Source organism: Netta rufina (assembly GCF_964035555.1).
Source record: "Netta rufina genome assembly, chromosome: 8".
In the NCBI taxonomy this organism is placed as follows: Eukaryota; Metazoa; Chordata; class Aves; order Anseriformes; family Anatidae; genus Netta; species Netta rufina.
Window position 1 is genome coordinate 31,433,198 of NC_140131.1, and position 24,003 is coordinate 31,457,200.

At 37.1% G+C, this 24,003-nt stretch overlaps 1 protein-coding gene across 1 annotated transcript; it reads right to left on the reverse strand.

Annotated features, from left to right (window-relative positions):
• Positions 1–1,947: 1,947 nt before the first annotated feature.
• On the reverse strand, positions 1,948–22,643 carry BRDT (bromodomain testis associated; the record flags this gene model as incomplete). Its single annotated transcript, XM_084291518.1, has 18 exons — positions 1,948–2,016; positions 2,705–2,867; positions 4,614–4,816; positions 5,185–5,249; positions 8,303–8,407; positions 9,749–9,941; positions 11,111–11,172; positions 12,008–12,151; positions 13,941–14,054; positions 14,141–14,430; positions 14,504–14,685; positions 15,953–16,141; positions 16,325–16,453; positions 17,039–17,407; positions 18,448–18,620; positions 19,404–19,533; positions 20,249–20,386; positions 22,452–22,643. 18 exons carry the CDS (start codon positions 22,641–22,643, stop codon positions 1,948–1,950), a joined length of 2,910 nt encoding a protein of 969 aa, XP_084147644.1.
• Positions 22,644–24,003: the final 1,360 nt, after the last annotated feature.

Sequence of the window (24,003 nt, forward strand, 5' to 3'; positions counted from 1 at the left end):
CCTAGCCAAGTGCTCAAATCTCCCAAACAGCGGACATGAGTGTACATCCACATGGAGCTCATGTATGAGGACATCCTCAGATACTTCAAGGAGCAATACCCTAATCTGAGCATTTGTCAATATACAGTCTTTCTACAAATTAATCAACTACTACTATTCCAATCATAGAATCATAGAATATCCCAAGTTGGAAGGGACCCATAAGGATCATCAAGTCCAACTCCTGGCACTGCACAGGTCTACCCAAAAGTTTAGACCACATGACCAAGTGCACAGTCCAACTGCTTCTTAAATTCAGACAGGCTTTGTGCAGTGACTACATCCTTGGGGAGCCTGTTCCAGTGTGCAACCAATAGCAACGGAAGATACAAAGCAGCTTTTTAGGATGAAATACATGTGTGTATTTTGGAGCTAGCACTACCTTTTCACCGAGCTGCCTGAAATATAAGGCTATCATTTTTATGCATACCTTCACTGTCATTTATGTATTTAAATGCAGTTTATTTCCTGTATATGAAAACTCAGCTTTCAGCTGTCTGTAGAAACTCTTATCCAGTTATTTGTTTGGGTGGTCTGTGACAGGTCCACATTACACCATTGCCAGCGTTACCTTCACTTCCAGCTTTGATCCAGGAATGTGATAGACCAGAGGTCTCCCTGGGGCTCTCCCCAGGAGATTTGAGGTGGAGATTCAGCCAGGCCTCGATGTCAACACAGCTCATATGTGAATGTGTGGAGCACAAGACAATCCACTGGGGTACAAGAAGATAATATTTTGTATTGTTATTAAACAACAAAAAAAGTAGTGTCTATTTACATCATTTGTGTGTTATAATGTATGTAATATAGTTGTAGAATAGTGCATGTATATAATTTATAAATAAAGTATACATATACTGGTTGATGCATGCTTTATTTTTTCATTTATTTTATTGATGAACAAAAAAGTTTGCAAACTGTTGAACTAGAGTGTCTTGATGGGGGCTCTTCTTCCCCAGCTTTTCTACAGTACACATTATATTTTGGTATTAATTCTTCAAGTCAGCCCTATATTTGGTTTACTGATAAAGCTATACGTAACCAAGAAGAAAATAGGTCTTTTAGACTAGTTCCCACTTCAGATAAGCATCCCAACATTATTAGAATCTTGCATTAATCAGAAAGCCTTTCAAAATGGAGAGAGAAGTAGAGTATTTTAATTTCTTCCCATGAAGAATCAGAACCACCTGGCAAACATGCTTGCACACTTATCCAAACGTTATGTTAGCATAAAATACATTCAACAAAAGATCAGCATGTCTGTGCCTCAATACATATACATGCGAATACATATACATATCCTGCGAATATACAGGATTTGTGAGTTAGATTTGCTGCTGAAATTACAGATTTCCAGGAAATATTGTTTTATGATTATGAGTAGCATTGCACACCCTGCAGAAATTTTCATTATGTCTTTTGTCACAGCCCAGATTCTGTGCAAATACATCATAGTAAGTGATTCTTCTAATGGAAATCACATAATTGACAAGACTGATTTACAGTAGTTTCTGTAGGTGCATATTGAGTACACTGACTTAATACAAACATGAGAATTTGGCCATGCATAGTGTAACATTCTCAATTGTTTCTGAAAAATTGATTCAAGCAAAAGAGAAAAAAATCAAGAAGCTGATATTTTCTCATGTATGCACTCAAAACATGTAACATTAATCAAAAAAACAACTACATTCCATTACACAGTGGGCTAGATTGCTGTATATTGTAAACAAGAAAAAAAAAAATCTTATGATGCTTGTGCCGATGAACAAGCTTTTAATATTAAGCATTTTACAAGAGCTTAAAAGCGCTTTAAAATAGACAATGTTTAAACTCATGACTAGTACATTTTCGAAGCTGTGTGGTTGGTAGTATTGTCAAAGTCAAGTTCTACGTTAACTACAGCTTTCATTCAAGACTTTCTTCAAAACTTGCCATAACGTCACTCTGCAAGTTCATATCAATTGTGCAAGCCATCTGCAAGAAAGCAAAGTGGTGTATTTTTCAGACCAGTTAGTAACGAATACTATGCAGGCCAAATATAAAGATCTAAAAACAACCCACAAAACTTGTTTCCAAAAAAGCGTATGCTTCCTGTTACTACAAGTTTGCATAAGCACATTGCTGAAGTCCTCTCTGAAAAGCATTGAACAGGATGAAAGCTTCAGAAGACCTTTTCTGAATCTAGTATGATCTTCATCACACTGTAGTTCTTAAATTCAGTGGTACAACACTATGAAAAAAATTAAACATAGCAAATAAAAACCATTCATTACCTATACCAGTAAATGCAATCAGTTTAAATAAAGGCTCAGTTTTGATATTTCAGAGAACAGAACGGCTAGCGCTTTTGTTGACATGTTGTATGTTTGATGTTGACAAGGACTGACAACCTGCAAGACCTGAGGTTTGAAGTTATTAATAGGGCAGGGATTTCCCTTTGCATTTTGATGTTACTGTGCAATTAATTATTGTAAACTTATAGGAGTAACAAGACCAAGCTTTTCACGTAATGCCACTTGAAGATTTATTTGAGTCTTCAGTTTCATTTTCTGGACTAACTCTTCAGGTAGCATAGTTCTGTTAGTTTCAATTGCCCAGGTCCTTTAAAATAAGGCCTGATCTATCTTTATTTTATGTTATTTTTTAAGAGTCAGCAACTTACTGCTTCTCTCCTTCTGCGTTCTTGTTCCATTTTTCTAGCCAAGTTACGGTCTTGACTGAGAGTGTATGGTTGAGCTTCTGGCAGCTGTTTGGTCTTATCCTCTTCTTTTGGGGACTCGCAGTCTTTTATTGCTATGACATTCAATCCTGTGCCTTCATGGCTCCTTTAGAGAAAGGAGAAGGGACAAACATATGCTAGAAGTCACTTATTTTCGTCATAGCAAGCCTGTGCTACTGAACAGAATCTGCACATAAATCAGTGAATGGCATTTGGTGTGGTTCCATTTTACATGTTAATTCATAATTTCTCTTCCCAAGATATACAGCACACACAATTTTTATGCTGTGTGATAAGGCTGCCCATGGTACATTTCCCATCTATATGTGCACAGGATTTAAATATATATGCTACACAAAACTTTAGTTTAAGTCACATTCTTTGAAAAACATACAAACTTAATTTTCTGTTGCTTTCTTGGCCAGCGATGTTATTCTTCCAACTTCTTCCTTTTCAACTAGCTATTTGAGTTTGATTTCACTAACTTCAGGCAAGCATCTCTGATGTCATTCCATAGATACTTCTCTTGCATTAAAAATGGTGTAGTTGGACAAAAAGCAGTATCATACACCAGGGAATCTTTATCATCCTAAAGACTTGCAAAGAATTATTTATAGAAGGTACAAAAAAGTGCAAAGAGGAACTGTCAGGTCTTTGGGAAAAAAAAAAAATTGAAAAAGAAAAGATTCAGTAGCTCTGGCAACTACCTGGAACTGACAATGGTTATGCTACATGTCAGTGAGGAGGGAAAGAACCGTCACTGCCAACTAAAACAGTTGCTCTTGTAGCTGTTAGGTATAGGCTGCACTATTATCTCTAACAAGTCCTGCTAAAGCAGTAGTGCTAATGTAAGGAGAAGGAGGACTTCAAGCGAGATCCAACACACTCTAAACAAATGATCCTAAGACAGCCAGTGATGGACAGTAGCATGAGGCACTGACTCTAGAACAGGGAAAAACAGACAAGGAAAAAAAAAAAAAAAAGAGTATCAAAGAGGAAAGTTCTACAGCAAGTTTCAATAACATAGCACATAGCTATTTACAGTATTACTGCAGTGTCGTAGTTAGTAGGCAGTCACTTATCCCCCTGAACTTAATAATAGACCTAATAATAGACCACAGGCTGGGATACTTACGTGGCACTCACTAAAACAGTGGCTGCCAATAATTAGTGTTGAATACTACAACAGTAGCTTCTTGACTACGTTTCGAGAAAAATAAAAACAAACAACTTTGTGCATTTTGGACATGCCATTGTGCTCAGAGTGGTACAACTACCTGAAGTACTGGGTGGTTACCTGACACTTGGCAGCTGCCTAATCTGAACCACTTACTCCTGAATAGCCAAGCCACCCAGGATCAAAGTTTTGGACAGCAAGATACACATGCCTATGGCCTTTATTAACTCAAAAGCTGCTAATTTTCTCTCCTCTGACTAATCGAGTAATACATAAATACCTAATGGATTCCATAAAGGTTCTAACCAGTCATTAGTGAATTGCTGAACTGCATTAGTACACTTATTTTCTTATATTCTAAGTGCAATTGTGGAGCATCAGGCCAATGCTCCACTAGTTAGTGTCACTAGCCAGTTTATTTAACTGTAACAGCGCCCACTCTAACAGTATTTATTATAGAATTTTAAATAATGGTACCGTTTATAAAGCTTTGGTTCTTCAACACTTTTGTATCTTTATTCATGATGCGAGACACATATTGCATCAACTAAGCAGCCTGAGGCTGGATTTATGTTTCTTAGAGAGTCCACAAAATTATTCAGCTATCCAGATGGTAGAACCTGTGCATAGGTAACACATAAGCAAAAAATAACTTTTAAACATGTGGTTACAAACCTCTCTTTTTCTTGAGGAAGGTTTTGCAGTTCCCTCTCAGCTTGCACCAGAGGCCTTTTTAATTCCTGGTCTTGCCCATCCTTTTTCTCTAATGCCACTTTCCTGAATTGTTTGAAACTCTCAGCGGATGTTTTTATTGGAGCTGGAAGCATCATCGTTTTACATAAGCTTACCCAGGAATCTATATTCCTAATTCCTGTATCCTGAAGTTATTTAAAAGGAAAACCAAGATAAACAGAAAAGGAAGATATAGAAGAAGCAATAATACAGATACTAGGGTGTTTTTATTTTTACTCTGTCGTTCATTATCTGCTTAGATCTTACATTAGCACAATATTGTTTTGAAGGACTTATTTGGGACCATCTGCAACAAAACATCCTTGCTTGTCTAGAATGTTTATGTAAATACAGTAGTCTAAACATTTACACATCAATTTTTGAGATTTTGTAGCAAAATACTTCAAAAGTCATTTATCATTTAAAGCATTTATAGCTATTCTTATCCAATCTCTTATGCCCACCTCTCCATTTTTTAATTCCAGAAAACATGAATTCACAAGACTTCACCTACCTTTCCTGGAGAAAATTGGAATTTTGTCTCTAGAACATTTTGACCATTATGTGTGTTACAATAACCTGATGAAAAAAATAAAAAAGGGCTTTCACTTATGTTGATTTTACAGACTATGCTACCTCAAATTTAAAAGATAATACATTAAGTCATTCTATAAAGTGACTTGATTCATAGTGTAGGTTTTTCTTCCCATTTGGTTCAAAATTACAGAAACGCTACCAGATCCAGGTATGTTTCTTCGCCTTTAAGTTGGCTTGGACCACTTTGCTCCAGTTTGGATTAGAGAAAAGAACGATTCAGTTCAACTACAGATATGAAATTAACTCTTGGTTCTAACAAATTTCAGTTGAGCTGTTATACCTACCAAGAAAACCTACCTGAAGCAAACTTAAAATGCATTTTAATTCACAGTCATGTCTGTTAAAGCTCTAGAAATAATGCAGGAATCTGAAGCTTTGCATCAAAGCATCTACAACCGTGGATTTTGAAGCATTGTGAAGCTGCTTACAGCCATACCAGCCTTTACAGAACCTCTCACTGACAAACCCTTAATCTAAGGAAAGATTATAGATAACAGTTTCACAAGTAAATCTTTTTAATAAACCACCACTGAATTCAGCGATACACAGCACCAGAATCATAACAAGTCTAAATTCAAGAGATCATTTCATAGGCAGGTAGCCTTACAGAAATGCTTGACAGTAGGATCATCTACAAAATTCAGTAAGTGTTTTAAGTAACCCATCCTAAAAATCTATTTGACCTATGCGCACTCTACCCTTTGCATCAATAGATAGAAAAATAGATTAGATTCACAGTTCCAGATTGACAAAGCTTTTGTTGTTTAAAAAACAAATACCAGCCAAAATTCAATGTGTCATCCCCTCCCCACCCAGTGCTTCTGGTCTTTGTTACGAGGTGTTAATAATGGAAAGGTTTTTCTTAGATAAAGCTGAGAACATCTGGGGCATGTATAATTGCAGGAACAGTCAAACCAACACTATTATAGAAGGCACCACTGTTATGGAAGGGGTAGATAGCACGTAACCACTCACTCAACACTGTTAAAAGGTCTGCTGTGCAACAAAATGCTGAACTTCATATGTACTCAAAGGCAAAGTCTCCTCATTGAGTACTTATATATTAAACACAGGAGTCCCTCTACAACTATACACATGCAAAATTGAAATAGCAAGGAATGGAAAAAGAGAGAGTGGTGCAGGAGAAATTATGTGAAGGTTAGGAATAAAAATTAAGAGGAATAAAGACTAAGCAATAAACAGTTAAGTATGCAAAGGTCAATTTTGGGCTATGTTTACGTTCCCCTACCCTTCCCACAAGCTTTATTCCTGCTTGTTTTCCCAGTCCTTTTACATACAAAATAGAAAAGCAGGATCTTGATAGTCTCATGGTAGAATTCAAGTCTTAGAAGGCCTAGAAACTTAAGGAATGATTATTTGCTTGAGCTGTTACAAGTGTTTAAAAAAAATGGATTAGTATGTATATGGATGATGTGTAGATCAGGGACTATCAAGTTGTTTTTTTTTTTTTTTTTTTTTTTGTTTGTTTGTTAAATGTAACTCAAGAACTATTCTTTGGCCAGGGTTAAAGAGCTCAGTGATAAGGCTGTGCCTTTTACTTTCATCAGGTTTTCAGAAGCTTGTTCCCTGCCCTGTTCAAGGGTATACAAGTTGTTAGGAGAGGGAAGACTGAAGAAGGAACAAAAATAATGTCTGTAACAGTTGGTTCTCAGCTTTGAGATTCAGTGTCCAGCTCAGTCTTCAGTATGAAATATGCACAAAGCCCAATGCAGTCTTTTGCAGTTTTTAGTGAACCCCTTCTCTTGTAAGAAGTGCAAGTTTGTCCCAGGGTGAAGAGTTAAGCACATTACTCTCAATCCAAAGGCACAGGGCAAAGAGCTCTAAAGAGCTTCTGCAGAACACAATTCAAAGGCCGGAGTTCTGCAGCAAGAGGAGGATCAGTGCTCTCAAAGTTCCTGGAATACTGAGTTACTTATCCCTTGTACTGAAGTCAGAAAGTTAAGTCCTTTAATCAAAGTCAAGTGCTTTATATATTTCAAATACAGAACAAGAACATAGCATCCCTTTAACTTCCTTTTAAAAAGGAGCAAGTCAACAGAAGTGAGAACTGCACAGCATCCCATTATTTTGTAAACAGAGTGGTGTACAGACATTTGAAGTTTTATTTCTTTAAGCCAGGTTCTGTACATTTAAGGTGATAGCCTTGGTTATCAATTAGTTATTATAGTACATACTTTGCTCTTGACTTAAGGATAGCAGATCAGTGGTTCTCTCACTGTCCTTTTTTTGAAGTTTATTTGATTTGTGTATAGTAGCTGTTTTCTCAGCTTTACTCAATCAGCATTGGCAACCTGGGAAGTTATATTGCATACCTGGAAGAGGAAATTAGACTTCAAAATATACCCTGGATTGCTTAATATATGGGTTATTATACAGTAACAATATGAAGGATAGGGAATCAGAGCAGTAAGCTGTTGCCCCTCTAGCTTCTGTAAACACTAGGGTAGAAGTAGATTTAATTCATGTTATGGGAGTCAAAGTGTGTTCTTAAATTAACACTTTGGATTTATAACATGAACTGCTCAGATTCTAAGCAACATACAAAGTAAAATATAAACTGATATAAGCTCCTAACCCTTAACATGGTATGATGTGATAGGAGGTGACAGAAGGCAGCTCTTACATTTGTAAAGCTGTTTGCCCCTCCTCTACAAATCAGAATAGAGAACAGCTCTATTACTTTAGTTCAGTGGTACCTTTTCTCTGTGCAGGAGTGCATAGGAGAGTAGCCATTGAACAATAGAAGATATTGAAACTGCAATATTACTGAGACCTTAGATAGTGGATGCAAATTATAATGGGTAGTTGTTTCTTGCAAGAAGGGACAAAACATTCTTGTACTCATAGCTCCAAGAGAAGAGTTAATTTCAACCCATGGAATAAAAATAAAGGTATTAAAACCTGGCTAAAGCAGCTTTGTTTGAGACCATATTGAGAAATAATTTAATACCCAAAGATTGAAGAGATCATGTTGCTACAATAACAATAGCTTCCTTATGTAGAGTCCAACATACGCAGAGGCCTTCTAACCAGAATATTCTCCAAGTATGTATTGAGACAGACATCGACTGAATTTTTCACCATCTGATCTATAATCCTGAAAGCCCCAATTCCTATGCCTTTAGGAGCAGGAAGAAAAGCAACATTTACACAGGAGCTATCCTCCTAAGTCAGAGTTTTGTTGAACTTACAGGGATTGATATTTCTAGAGAGCGAGAACATAGTATTAATTGCTCATTTCTTTTGCACAACTGCAGGTTTACAGGGTAGGTTTTTGACTATGTCTACCAGGGCTACTTGAGTTTAGCCTGTAGCACTGAAGAGAAATAAAGGAAGCCTTATAGTACATTTTGAAGTTGATAGTGCCAACTTTCCCTTTATGTTGCAGCCCATGAATTCAGGTTCTTATTACAGGATGAGAACTACTTATTTAGTAGTCTTTTAGAGGTAAGGGCTTTGTTATAGATCTAAAGCAACCTCATTGCATCATGCTCAAGCCTAGAGTGTTACATCAGATCTTATTTAAAGGAGTAAGCATGTGCTTTAAAAAAAGCTATTTGAAGTGAATGTGATGGAGAGATACATTCACCTCTGGAAGAGGATGTATATTGAGTGACAAAAGGCTAGTTTGTCCTAGGAGCACTCGGACATTTGGGTGCCTGGAACATCGTGCAGAGCACATAGTTGTGATAATACCCAAGAAAATAAAGGTGACTGATTCCCCATATCTTGCAAAGTATAATCCTACATCTCAAAATTAGGTCACTGTTTACAGTCATGGATTAACTAGCTGTGAAGCTGTGTATCCTAGTTGTACTGTAAGACAGTTATTTCTATTATTTATTTTTTTTTAGTTTTTAAATTCATTTTTCAAATTATCAGCAACTAGCTCAAACTGTCTTTTACTCAAACCCTCAGAACTGTCAAAGTTAGTAGACCTTTTGATGTGATGGAGGGAAAAAGAACAGCTACTTAATCAAGTTTAAGCAACTTCCATTTGATATATCTGGATAGCAAGCAATAACCAGTTCAGAGTACCTGAGGCTCTCAAATTTGGTTAATATTGAATTTGACGTTAACTTCAGTGGTGGTGGGTTTAAGCATTTAATTCCTGCCCTAGGAAGTTGAATACTTTTTGTAACCTTAGATTCATTAAGGCATCCTTTGCCATTTTGTCTCCAATTGCTGCTTCTCTTTATTGAGGGAGGGAACACATCTCCCTGCTTTAATGCTCTTCTGCCCCAGCATAAGTGCCAGAGTAATGTCAAATTCTATCTGATCATACTTTTATTTACATCATGCTCCTTATAATCTACACTCTGCAAGAACTTGTGTTATTACTCACTTGATGCCTCCAAAACTTTAAGATAAGCCTATTGGCCAGTAAGAACATCAGTTCTGCCACCCCTTGCTTCTTCAGGGTTTAATCAAATAGCATGGTTCTTGCATAAAGATATTACCTGAGGGAGACTGGGCATTTTGTTCTGGTGGTTTAAGAGATCTAGTCTGTAAGGTCTGAAGCCTCTGTAGCACACTTGGAGATGGCTGGTGCAATTCAGATGATCCAGAAGTTTGCAAGCTACTGGTAGAAGATGAGGGCTGTACTTGCAGAACAGCATCACAGGGCATCTTCTGTAAGCCCAGTGGTATTTTCTGGAAGGAGATTGAAGTAATTACTAAGTCAAATCTTAATTTTTAGTAACTATTTGACCCCTTTCCTCATTTCAACTATTTATAGGATCTAATAGCCCTTGTATTTGTAGTTCGGTGTTACTAAGGAGTTTAGGTGACAAAGCCCTATGAAATAAACTGCCCTACCTTTGTTTGATAGATACAGAAAATCACCAAATGATCACACTGCGTTTTGTTGTGAAGTATTATGTCTGCTGTTATTCTAAGTCAGTTTGGCATTGTTGTAACTGACCAAACTGCAACTTAATTCCTGTATCCTGTTTTCTCCATTTTTTTGTCGTCATTTTGCTTTTGCAGAGACTGAGCTTTATAGAACAAAAAAGCGTTGCATAATTCCTCCCCTCAAGTCTTTGACTATTATTCAGCTGATGCTTCTTCATCCTTGCAAATTCACAGGCTGGATTCCTATATCAAACTAAGTACTTTATACGAAAGCAAGTCTGTCATAAGATCATTGCAAAGCCTTCATCCTTCTTGCTTTGAAATTTGAGGTCTCCATCTCTGGAAGCTTTAAAGGAAGCTGTGAAAGGCAGAGACAACCCTGACAGGAATTAACACCCACTGCATATACAGGAATAGAGCAATTCAATCTTAGAGGCATCAAGTGTTTCTTCATACAACTTTGCTGTTGCTCAAAATGATACCACAGAAATATAGCAGAAAATACCTAGGATACTCATGCAATTAAGGTGTGTAGAAGTGAGGTTATTCATATATAAAAAATAAGCAGGGAAAAATAAGCAAGGTTTGCACAGTAGTCAATTTTATACTCAAAGACTAAGCTGGAAAGGCTTTTTTTGGTAGGTGGGAAAGTAGGGGCAAAGCATTTTCTCCTTATGTTTTCCCTTCTCCTTCATCCAACAGTGAGCTACCACAATGTTTGTGTTTGTAAGGAGTAAAACAAAAGTTCTCCCAGTACCTCAGCTTCTGTACAGCTAAACAAACTACTTTAAACAAACAAGTTTTTAATCTACTTCAGTCAGTCCTATGTAACAAGTAGTATTCAAGCTATACTCATAAATTTAACAGGAAATAAAGAGTAGAGCTTGGGAAATGTGATTTCCAATAACATTGTATGTAACAAGTAACTGCTTAGAGCAAAAACATTATATACATTTCAGTCAGTTTACCTGAGGTTGCTCCATAGAAATTGGACAGTTCTGCCTGGTTTTAATCTGTTTTGAGCATGTTTCTGTAACAGTAAACACAGTGAGGGCAGAAAGAGTGGGAAGGAAAAGAAAGTCAGTCATCCACATACATTGCATTATTCACACATACAAGATATAAGTTGCAATCGTACCCAGAGAGCCAAACCTCACATGGAAAGAAACGTTATCTTGAATACTTGAACTTGATAAAGTTAAGCAAGATCTTTGCTACAACAGTTACACTGCATTTGCTTCTCCATGCTGAAGAAGCCTGCACGGGATTCATCCAGCCTTAGACTGTTACCACGTACAGGTATCTACACCTCACATTCAGGAAGTCTATTCTGTCCCAAACAGACAAAGCATCCTAGAAGCATCACTGCAATGCTTTGATGCTGCAGTGCTAGTGTCCCTTGAACAAGCTTGAGACAACTTAAGCAGCAGGGTAGAGTTTGGCTCTACAGTTGGTAGTATTAGTACTTTTGTCCCTAGGCTTAAGGACTAAACTTCACCAACAAGGTAAGGCTCTCTTTGTGTGGCATACTGAACAATGAACATAAATCACACTTTCAAAAAATGAGTAAAATAACAATCAAGTTATAGCCTGATAGCCAGATGCCCGAGTTAGATATACAGACCTCTTACTAGCAAAAGAATCTAAAATTCTTCATTGATTTTTAATCTAGAATTCTTCATTGATAAGTTTCATTTTTTTTTAAACTCAGTTTAAAGACATTCATTTAATAGCACTAGAATTAAGCCTTCAACATGGAACAAGTAAACAAGAATGACAGATTCTTGGTAAGCATTTGGAACAGTAGGTACTAAGTCCAGAGGCAGATATTCTGCCTGAACAGAAACAAAAGGAATCTTTCTGACCTAATTCAGAGTTGCTGCTATCTGAGGAGCTAGAATCACTGCTGGTATCACTGCTGGTACTGCTGCCAGAGTCCAAGGAGCTGCTACTGTTGCTGCTGTCACTCAGTCGGCTTGGTCCAATACCAGACTCAGCATTGCTTTCAACTGAAGGACAAAAAGGAAGAATTCAGAACCCTGCAATCAGTCTTCACATACAAGACTAGGAACCACCTTAGCAGGTCTGTGCTCCCACTGGTCTTCTACCATTTCCCTGTCAGCTTAGCAGTAGATTTTAAATCTTTATAGAAGAGGGATATTTACCAGCAGCAAGCTAGTTATATCAACGAGATTAAGTTGAGGAGCTGTAACCACACAACTTGTAATCCTAGGTTATAGCCTCTGCTAAGCCAGTTCAAGTAGAATTTTCCCCAGAAGTTTTCCTGCTGGAAAGTCTGTTTCTGTTTGTTGCCACTGCCAAACTTGCACACTGAGGCCTTTATCAATAGATAACTCTTCTTTCCCAAGCCATATGTACCCCCAAATCATCATATTGTATCTTTTGCCACCTCACCACCATCTAATTGTTTTGCATCTACAGGGTTGATTTAACTTAGTTTATATTTTATAGTCAAAAAAAATATATATATATTATATATATATATATATATTTTTTTTTTTTAAGTGTGTTGCTCCAACAGAAGTTTTAACAAAAAGAAGCCACATACCTGTTTCCTTGGACACATGTCTTTGCTAAATGCCTGCTTAAGCTCTTCCTTTTAAAGAAGCCAAGTGTCACTTTTAAAGATCATCTAGCCTGTTTCCACCCTTTTCCCAAGGGTCTTAGCAACTGATTTTAGCTGCTTCTTACAGTTGTTCTTTCTAGGATGTTTTCAAGCCATTGTGTATTACCAGACAGGAAAATCGTTGCCTGAGCTTATGTTGAACACAAGCCTATGCCTTGCAAGACTGCTTCTATCACTTCAGAAAAGTGTTTTCACATAGGAGCTTAATAGCTATCCAATAAAGGGCAATAGTAGTACTCACTAGTTTAATGAGGAGCAACTTGATCTATAATAGTAACGGCCACATTGATTTGTTCTCATTCCTTGCATGAGATCCATCAGTTACTGTCAATATGGTCAAGGATGTACTGAATTTCTGGCTTTTGATATTGAAATGCATTATTGCCTGAAAAACTGAATTGAGTCTCCTAAGGCAATTCTGTAGGCCTAAAGACAGCTGTCGATACAGAAGTTCTGCTAGCACAATGGCAATAGTGAGTCTGCAGGCAAACCAGTATAAGTTTGTTATTCTTGGATCTCTGCAAGACAAAGTGAATTATAAACAAGTAAAATTGCAGGGCTTTTTTCCTCCTCTTTGTTTTCATATGTCAGGGTAAAGGATTTGTTCAGTGTTCCTTACACTGTGAAGGGATCAAAACCAGACCACTGTAAGATTCATGTCAAAGCACTGGAGTGACAGGTATTGCTTATTTCTTTAAAGAAACAGCTCTGGTACTAAATTTATTCAACCCATACTAGCCTTTTAAGGCACATGAATGCACTGGGCTAGGCTTTGGCCATCTAATCCAGAAGAATAGGATTAGGGGTAGAGATAACAGTCTTTAGTTGGATTTCTCAGTTTACCATTGGCCATCAGCTATAGCATGCCTGACATCAACTTCACCAGCCCCATTGTTGTATCTTGTCTTCTACTGCAGAAGCAAGATCTACCATCTTTACCTTAATAAAGGATTAGGTACAAGAAATAAGGCAGATATTTCCAATGAGTTACTTGTCCTGTCTAATTTGCTGCTGTGACACCCTAGGAACAATCTTCAGACTGACGAAGGGAAGCTTAAGACCCAAATATTCTGAAGAGAAAATCCCCAACAGCATAAGAGTACACAGGCACAACACTTTAAGCTATTTGTTGTGAATGAAAGTCACATTACATTTGCAGTTTCCTTTCTTCAGGTTCAGCTGACCATTGACATCCAGTAGTCTCTTCTCCAGCTCTCGTTTCCTCTCAGAATTACATTGTTCTTTTGACTTCTCTGATTTTTTAGCTGTACATGAAACAGAAGTTAACATTGCAGCAAAACAGAGAACTGGTCTAATAAGACATTTTTAAAGCATTATTTATGCTACATACCATGCTGCTTTCTTGGTCTCTTCTTCAAACAGGTTGCCACATATTTCTCTAGTTCTCTGAGTGTTGAAGCTTTTAAAGTTTCAAAGTCTATTTCTATCTCATCAGGGTTAGAGTTCCTCAGAGAAGGTTCTCTTGACTGTATTATATGGACTACTTTCCCCAGTCTGTCTCCAGGGAGTTTATTTATGTCCAAACTCAGCTGCCTTTTTTCATCATAATTCATAGGCTTGGCACCATCATCTTCTGACTTATGTGCCAACAAGATCTGCTGCGTGGTTTTCTTTGGTTGTCTGTAACAAGAAGTATACCACAGTAACAGCAGTTTAAAATAATTTAACACCCACACAAGTCCCCCACACTTACATGTTTAAAGACTGCTTTTTCTTCCACTTGTGTTTTAGGTCTTTCTTCTTTTGAATATGGCTTTTTATTTCAGATTTTGCCTTGTTCTTCCTTTTTTCCCTTTTAGCTTTCCCTTTTTTCCTTTTCAGTCCAGGTAAGGATGCTCTGGTCAAAGCCCGTAGCTGCTGGTGAATAGCTTTAAGCTACCGAAACCAAAATAAAAAGTTGAGTCTTAAGTAACATAGTAGAAAACTATTATCTGTTCCTATAAATCACAGGAGGCTTGTGGCATCCAAATGGATATTAATAGTATTTACTTTCTAATGTTTTTCCCCCCCCACAAACATCTTACTCTTTAAACAAAGTCACAGACTAAGTATTTAGAAGAAGCTACTTATTTTATGGATGCATTTCTAAGAGCATGTCTTCCAGTATACTATGAAGAAGAGCAGAAAAAAAAAAAAAAAAAGAAACACTGCAGGAGTAATGCAGCAGCTTCTCTTTAATTTAAGCATTCATGTGTTTCCCAAATACCTGTATTTGCTAACTTGAGTTGGGCTTGGGCTTCTTCAATCTGTAAACATCAGCTATTGCTCCAGCTAGCCATATCATGTCACAAAATAACTAAGCTTTAGAGAAAGACCTAAACCTAGCAAGTTTGTTTAAGTCTTATAGGGATTAGAAAGATGAATAAAGAATGAGAACTAGAATTTAATCCCACTCAAATAAAATTCTAAAAGAGAGCCTTCTCAATAGTATTTACCTTCAGGCCTACATTTCACAAATTCATAGGATATGCACTACTCTGGTAAATAATGAAAACTTAACTAGCAGGACAAATGCTAATTTTCTCCCTGGATTGTAGATACAGCAGTAGTTTAGAGTGATATGCTCATGCAAAAACAAGACCGCTATTAGCCAGTGAAACAAAGCTATGGTATTGGCATCAGCATGAAATTCCTTTGTTTTATTTCATAGTGAGCTTTCTCAAGTAGAATTTAATGACTTGCTTTTAAGAGGTTTAAAAGCATATTCATGACTACCTAAAGGAACTAGTACACCTTGAAACACTAAACATAATACCAGAGCTCTTCAACCACAAAGCAAATGACATTTAGAATCACATGCCACTAAGCTGCATACAGAGTATCTGGATGCTCTCATCCATGGTATCATGGCAACAGTCTTATTTTTGTTCAAAAGAAATCTCATCTGAAAAGACACTAGGCAAGAACACTAGACTCATGCTTTAGTAAAAATAGTTTGTATTTGCTGAGGCACTATTCACTTCCAGATTAAAAATCTTTGCAAGTGTTTTCAAACACAGGTAAAGTTTAGTATTAAGAAATCAAGATGACTGTAGAATTTTGTAAATACTGATTCATAATGCTAAGCCTTCGGATGGACAATTGTAAGAGCACTATCAGAGAGATTACACTCAGCAACCACACACTGAGTTCTAATGCTTACTTGCTTCTGAAGCTTTGCAAGATGTGCTCTTCTCTCCTTTTCAGAATCTTCAGATGATTTCTCTTCCAAGGAGTCATCACTACTGCTGTCACTAGAATAAACTTTTCTCATTTCTCTTGTGTGTAGTGGGAAAGAAACACTTGCAGCAAGTTCATCAGGGATTTTGGCAAAGTGCATCTCAAAAACATCCTAAAGAGTTAAGTTTAGAAACAAACAGCTCATTTCTCAAAGCATTGTGAAGCTGCTGCTTGTTTTCTAGAACTACACACCATAGTAATTAGTAACATTAGTAGATGCTACTTCAGGACTTAAGATGACCAAGGGAATCTTTACTCCTATTTTGTTTCAAATCTGACTTAAACAATAACTCACCTGAAGTTTTCTTGCCATAGCAACTGCTTCATGGTCTGGAGAATTACGTTTGTAGTAATCCATGAACATTAACCTAACATCTGTGGCAAATTCTTGTATATCTCTATATTTAAAGTTATCCATTTTTTTCTGAAGGAAAGGAAATTAAACACATTTAGAGGTTAACTTCAGAAGTACCTTTGTGCAACAGTGGATCTGTAGTAAATAATTCAACCCCAATGGATCTACCCAGTATTTGTAAGCTACTGCCGCTAATATCTCCTTCTAGAAGGGATCCTTTTCACAGAAAAAGTAAGAAGGTGTCACAGATATCCAGTGTTTGAGGCTCCAGGGCACTCCAAGGACTTTGAGGTGCAAACATTATGAAACTGCAGTTTTATAGAGCAAGAGCAACAGCATTGTGCAGACAGACTGAAGGCTATTTAATATGTTTTGTTAGCAGCCTGCTTGGAAACACTTCATGGAGAAGGGTAATTCCCACCACATCTTTAATTAGCTTTTTCAAGGTAGATTAGTCAGCATGCACATAGTCACAATGAGACAGACTTTCTGTAGTAAGTTGTGGCTTCCTGGAAGAACGAACTGTACATAGGTTTTATGCCCATTATTTCTTTCAAACCAGAAGTTGCTTTCATGACACCTCTTCAACTAAGACTTAAAATAACTACAGTAATGGCACTGGATTTAAGCAGACAAATTGCCCAGTTCCCTTACCTTAATTGTTCCTAGGTTTGTAGGACATTTGGTGATCTCTTGTTCCTCATCAAGTGAGAAGGATGCAACATCTACAGGTTTTAAGAAGGGCCATGCATATGCCAAATGTTTCTCTGAAAACATTTCTTTAAGGATTTCATTACAATATTTTACCTGTTCTGATAACAGATTTTTTTTAAGAAACCCATGTGACTGTTGAGAATCTGGCAAGTCCCTCTTCAGAAGCTTATTTGGTATCATGCATTCATCACCTCTACATGCTTTAATAGCTTTACTTTCATTAAACGTTGCCAAAGATTCACTGCTTGCTTTGAATATTGAAGTCATAGGAGTTGTGGTATCAGCCTTCCTCTTCACACCTTTTTTTGTCTAGAAAAAGGTAAGATTTTGTAGTTTAAAATACATGCATCCAGAACAGTGAGAGAATGGTCAGCTTTGAGACTACACGAGAAAATCTAGACTGTCAAAACTTCTACAGGTAATGAAACTAGAAGAACTTGGTATATCCACAAGTTTACATGGAGTCTACAAGGCATTACAAGCCAATGCCAAGCTTAATCTGAAATGTATGGGAAAGAAAAGTAGGTTGGTTAAAAGCTACCCACAACCTATCAAGAAGGCAGTAAGTTATAAGATACCCACAAGATGAATACCATGGGAAGAGAAAGTGACTTTATTTTAAACCTAGCAGAGGGATTTATGTACAAGATTACCATTTATTTGTACTCTGGGTTGTATTGGGTTTAGAAGAAATGCATGTACTTTGCCATTATGGTCAAACTGTTCAGTGTAAGTGTGTAAAAACCCTCTTGGAAAGCCTGGTGCACATGCCTGTTCCTCATTGGAGGAGGATAAAGCTAATCCATTACAAGCCTATTTGATTGAAATTGTCGCTGTTCACATACAATTCATATAAAAATTTGCTTTTGTGGACTACAAACACCTCTCCCAGCTAGTTAAACATGCTATTTGGGGGAATCAAGTATTTGGTTTAAATTGGAAAAAAAAAAAAAAAAGGAAGTTATTAAAACTTAGAAAAAAGCTTTATTTTATTACTAAAGCCTTTATTTAGACCACAAGAAGAATTTTAAATCAAGATGAAACCTGCAGAAGGACGAGAGAACTTCAAGAATGAACATCTTAATTTACTTTGTTTCTAAGAAAGAAAGTGTCTTTAAACCATATTTAAAAGACTTAGCAAGCAGTTATCCCAGTTTCTGCATATTTCTGAAAATTAGTATTAGCCCTGTTATTTATCAGGGAATAAGCAATTTAAGTCCTCTAGATATCTTCTATCACAGTAGAAGTTTTGAAAAGACAATGCTATAAGCATGGCTACTTTGGTTTTGCTGTTATTACCTGGAGCAGTAATTTCAATACCTTTCTGAAGGTTATTTGAGACAACTTACTTTTGTTATAGGGACTGCAGCTGGCATTGAAGAAGTCAGCTGAGCTGCAGACAAAGGAGTTAGTGTAACCTGCTGTAGCTCTTGACTCATCACTGGAGGCTGCTCACCACTGTCAGCTTGTTTCTGCATTGTGCTCTCTTTAGTTGAGGTTCTAGAGTTGGGCTGCTGAATTTCTGGTTATTTTAAAACAAAGTTTTAAGTTATGCTTTAAACACAACAGTTAATTTCTTTCATGATCATAGTGGACAGTTTTCAATAGAACTACACCCAAGCTATACAAAGGCATTATGTATAGCAACATTGTTGTCCTTCTCTACTTGCCCCATCAGCTAGATTATTGTGCCAGGTTATGGATACTTGGCTTCAAGAAAACCATGGATTAACTTCAGAATAGAGATTAAAGAGACATCGTAGAGACATCCTACTTCTAGTAATATTTTTCTAGCAGTGTTAAAAATTAGATGTTGAAGCAATCACTTTGTAGAAGTGAAATATTTTTCAGGGTAGTGAAGGAAATTACAAGAGCAATTAAAGACAGTCAGTGATGAGTAGTTGCAGCTGATCTCCTGGACTCTTAACTAAGCTTCCCAATATAGCTTGAAGTACCTACTACATAATTTTCTCCTAAGTTTGAGATGCCTTGACTGAATCTTTCTTCTTGTGGGCAAGAAGATTTCACCTGTGAAACTGTGCTATTACACTACCAGTGAAGTTGCCAATTCTGACTTCTCTCTCCCCTTTTCAAATATATTTAATTAGTAGAAAAAAGAACCTATGAAAATATTATGCCTTCACTGAATCTGCTAAAGCTTCATAGCACTGTTTCTCATCTGATATGTTCTGGGAGAGGTAGAAAGCATCATGACTACTCTAGGGCTGAGATGTGGAGTTAGAGGATTCCCTGTTCCCAGCTTTTGCTTTTTTAATATGTTAACAATTCAATACATAGCCCTTACCTTCTGATGACTTTCCTTTTCTCTTTCTTTTGTTGGGAATCAGTAGTCTTTCTTCTGGTGGCATTTGTGCTATTTTCTGCATAAACACTTTCTCTAGTTCTTGGGCCATAAACACAATGTCATCACCTGGCTGCAAAATACAGTTGGTAACATTCTGAGTGCAGAAGTTGCAATAAAGTGCTACCTCTTCAACTAACCATAGTCTGTATTGACCAGACTGAAGCAAGCCACCAGTACCAGAGAGGTACTTATCATCCCTGCCCTCTAGCACTAATAGAAGTTGCTTTCATGATGAAATAATAGACCCTTTCCCTCACTGTCCCTGGGCACAGTGCTCCTTACCATATGTCCACATACTTCCCTTAGCAAAGGGAAAAGGGGGTAGAGCTGCAACTCTCTTTTTATTCCTGTGTTCTGAAGGAAGATGTTGAAGCTCAAAGATGATACTAAGGCACAGCCAACAAACATCCAAGCTCAGGCAGATGCTCATACTTTAAGGTAGGTTAGTTTAGATAAACTTAATGGAGTAGTGGAGCATAGCTCAGTATAGCTGGCCTTGAACTTGTTTAGCTCTTACATTGGGCCATTCAGGATCTGTGTAAACAATGCCTAGAAATTTTGCCAGAATACTTGTGCAGTAAAGACTATGCATTCAGTTGTTGTCACAGCAGGTTAGGCTTCACTTATGCTTTCAGTTAAACCTAGGAGCAAAGCCCTCCCCTGTTTCAAAGCAACTAGCATCAAAAAAAAAAAAAAAGACACTGACAAGGAGCATGCAGGTTGTAAGTACTGGCTGGTATTCAATCTCATTGGTTACTAGTAAGAGATGGTCATGTTTCACATACCTTGTTATATATGTGGCAGTTCAAGAACATAGTTTTGAAGTCTTCAATGCATTCTGCTGCTTTTGCATAGTAATTATGTTCCAGACGCTTTTTAATTGTGCTCAGGTCCATAGGTTTCTTTATAATATTGTAGTAATCCTGTAGTTTTTGAAAGAGATAGTCACATATCAAATCTTTTAAGTATTAGGACATGAAGAATCTGACAGTTATGAAAGGTAAATTACAAGAGAAGAACTTCATTGTGTTGGATGGAATATTTTATTGAATGGAAATTTTGCACTGTAGTCATAGGTACCATAGAAGTGTTCAGGAACTCTTCACTTTCTATTTTCTCCTCACTCTTTCATGAGAGATCAAGAGTGTTCAAAACTCCAAAGAATTGTTTCCACAGGGTCCAGAGCTATACTTGTAGTAGTACTTATGAAAAGTATATACGCAATATCTTAAGGCCATTTACTTGAAGTAGCACTCCAACTTACAGAGTAGGGAAAAAAAATAATCTAAAAGACATACAATGACTTAGTTGCTGACAAAAATGGAGAAGCAGCCAAGTTTTCACTGTCGCTTATCAAATGCTATCTACTGGGTCATATTGCCTCTCCTCTCAGGTATAATCTTGCAAGGATGCAAGAAGACTGAAAAGCAATAGGAACATGAACTATTGTGTTTGTGTCAGCAGCACTGCTACAAGCCTGTAGTTAAGATTATGAAGCCAATTCTTAACACTGTATTTAAGAAATCAGGATAGGAATATCACCACTAAACATGCATACATATGGCAGTTGTGTAAAGTTACTATTAAACAAGGCTTCTGAAGGTATTCTAACAATTTGTTTCAGTGAAATTAGAAAGCTAAATACATCGTGGCACGGACTTGGAGTTTACCAAAGCAATGACAGGAAAACTTAAATAATGCAACTAATAACCATCATCAATTCTGCATTTTCTAACAAGAAGAAAGGCAAATGAGTCAAATGCCTTCACCATCCTTGCCATGAAGCCAGAGTTTTGCTTGTTGTATCAAGTGAACTAATTCATACTTTCAGAACACAAACTTCTGGCTTAGAAATCCAGAGAGGCAGAACAGGCCTGAGGCCAGCTGCATTTGTTGCCACAATTCTGATTGAATTACCTCTAACCATAAGTGGCAGTTCTTTCCAAGAAGGAAAAAAGGTAAGATAACAAAGTCACCTTGCTTTCGGACAAACTGACCAAATTAGTTTCTCATAAGAAACAGTTGCAGGTAAAGGCTTTTGTTTGCCTAAACAGAACCAATAATTTAGTAGAATTAGTCTTGGAGATTTGAGAGATGTGAATACATTTCATTAAGCTGGAAAATAAAGAATTGAAGTAACCATGCCATGGTTTTATTTCATAAATTTCTACTCATTTAGCAAAAACAGTACCTTCCAGGCTATTTGATAATTGACACAGTAGCATTTCACTGTCTTCATTTGACAGAAAAAGATGGGGGTGATCCAAAAATGGAGTCTAAGTATATCTAGCTTGTCACAAGACATTCTGTGCTGTCCAGGAATGTGTTAAGTCCTGCTTTTGTACCTGGCAAAGTCACAGGGCAATACAGAACAGGGACAGGAATTTAAACATGACCTTACATTTCCAAGAAGAATGTTCTACCACTGTAGTATGATTATACCATATCTCCTTTTTCTTCCCCATTTTTGCAGTCATTTAATTCCTTTAGAAGCTTTAGGGCAAGATCTCCAAGTCACTTTGAACTGTAATTACTTCTACACATCAAACTGAATCTAAATTTGCCTGTTTATCTTAGGATCAATCAGATCTACTGTTCCATCATAAAAGTATTTACCATGTAAAGAGGTTGGCCACTTCCATTAAGAATATAATGAGTATTTTTCTTTCACTCTTTAAACAGCATTAAGAAATATGGCTAAACCAGTACTTTATTAAGAAGCTCCAAAAGATCCGTTTAAGTGCTGTTCATGTTTCTTACAGAAATACTGATTTGCAACAGTCTCAGAAGGGAAAAGGAGCAAAGATGCAGCATCTGGTATGAACCAGAGAGAAAGTAGTTTTCTACTGGAAGTTCTTGGAGTAATTAAAGCAGTTCACATGTTACAGTAGTCTTCCATAATCTGGTGTATCATGAAAAAAGTTAAGCTAATTCACAAGTCTTGGAGTATTAGTATGTGAAATATTACATTTCCAAATTGGTTCTTACAGGAAGATTCAGTGCTGCTGCATCTACAGGCTGATGAAATGGCCAGGAAAAGTTGTGTCTCCACATGGCTTTCATGACCACTCTCTGTAAGTACTGCAATTGATTTGTTTGACAACCACCATTTTTATTGTTTATATATTCTGGTGGAGGAGGGTTAACAATTTTGGAACATTGCTGGCTTGGAAGAGACATCTTCAGCAAGGATGTATATCCACTTGTTTCAAGATCTTCATTATACATCTAACCTGTGGGGGGGAAAAAAAAAAAATACTATTCAGTAAAGATATCTAGACCTAATTTTCTTAGCAAAGTATCAGTACTGTAGTCACAGGCATGTCCTCAGTTTAACCAAGGCACTTTTTTTTTTTCACATTGCTTAGTTAGATGCGCTGAACTACTAAGTTCAGTTCTTTAGGTTATAAACAGCTATATTTGAAGAGGCTTGAAGAAACACGAGACACGTAAGGTCTCCCTAGAAACACACTTCCTCATTCAGGTTCATCTACTGAATTCCAGAAAGATATTCTCTACCTCCCCCACCTCCACAGATAGAGTCTTATAGGAAGACATTTGACCTAAAAATAAACAACAGCATTACACTGCACTGTCTCACCTAGCAAAAAGCAGCTACAGCTATGTACTTCCTTACTCATGCATCTCCACGAAGTCACCTCACAGAAGTCATGCAGCCACCAACACTATGTTTTAGCTTAGAAGTGCATTTTCTAACAGTGGTTTTCAGGTTTGCACAAACACACAACTGCGTTTTCTGCCAGTGTGCATCAGCTTTGTTACATACAATCATGAAATGTTCATTTTCCCCCATCCCATTTTGAATCAATTAAAGAGTACTTCAAGGAAAAGCTGTGGTAATTTGCATTTGTCTAGCATATATTGCTGCACTGGAGTAGAACACATAGGTACTTTGGCATGGCAGAGAGACTGTGATTTGGAATGTATAACATCAGCACTAAGCTAGGCAAGACCTTCACCAAGCACAATTACAGAATATCCTGTCTTGACCCACCTTCTTAGGTCATTATTGAGTTCTAAACACTCAGATGATGGTTCTACTTCCTTCACTCCATTAAGAGAGAAAAAGCCACATTCCTCATTTTCACATTTTCCCCATCCCTAGAACTTTTTAAGACCAGGTTGGATGGGGCTTTGAGCAACCTGGTCTAGCAGGAGGTGTCCCTGCCCACAGCAAGGGGGTTTGGAATTAAGATAATCCTTAAGGTCTCTTCCAACCCAAACCATTCTATGATAAGTTCCTCATTTTACCCATATAACAGTTGCTTTTTATGCATTCATCAGATCAAACTTTATTCTCTAGTTGTCCTGCTTTTTCCTTAAAAAAAAGTCTAGTAGCCTGCTTTTGGTTAGTATACATAGTATTTCATGACAATTTTAGAAAAGGTCATAAGTAGCTGGATAGTTACTGTAACCACCATGCTACAAGAACAGTATTTGTCCCACTCTGACAATTGTAAGATCCCATGAGACATTACATATCACACATTTTCATTTTTGTTCTTATTCCTGCATTCAA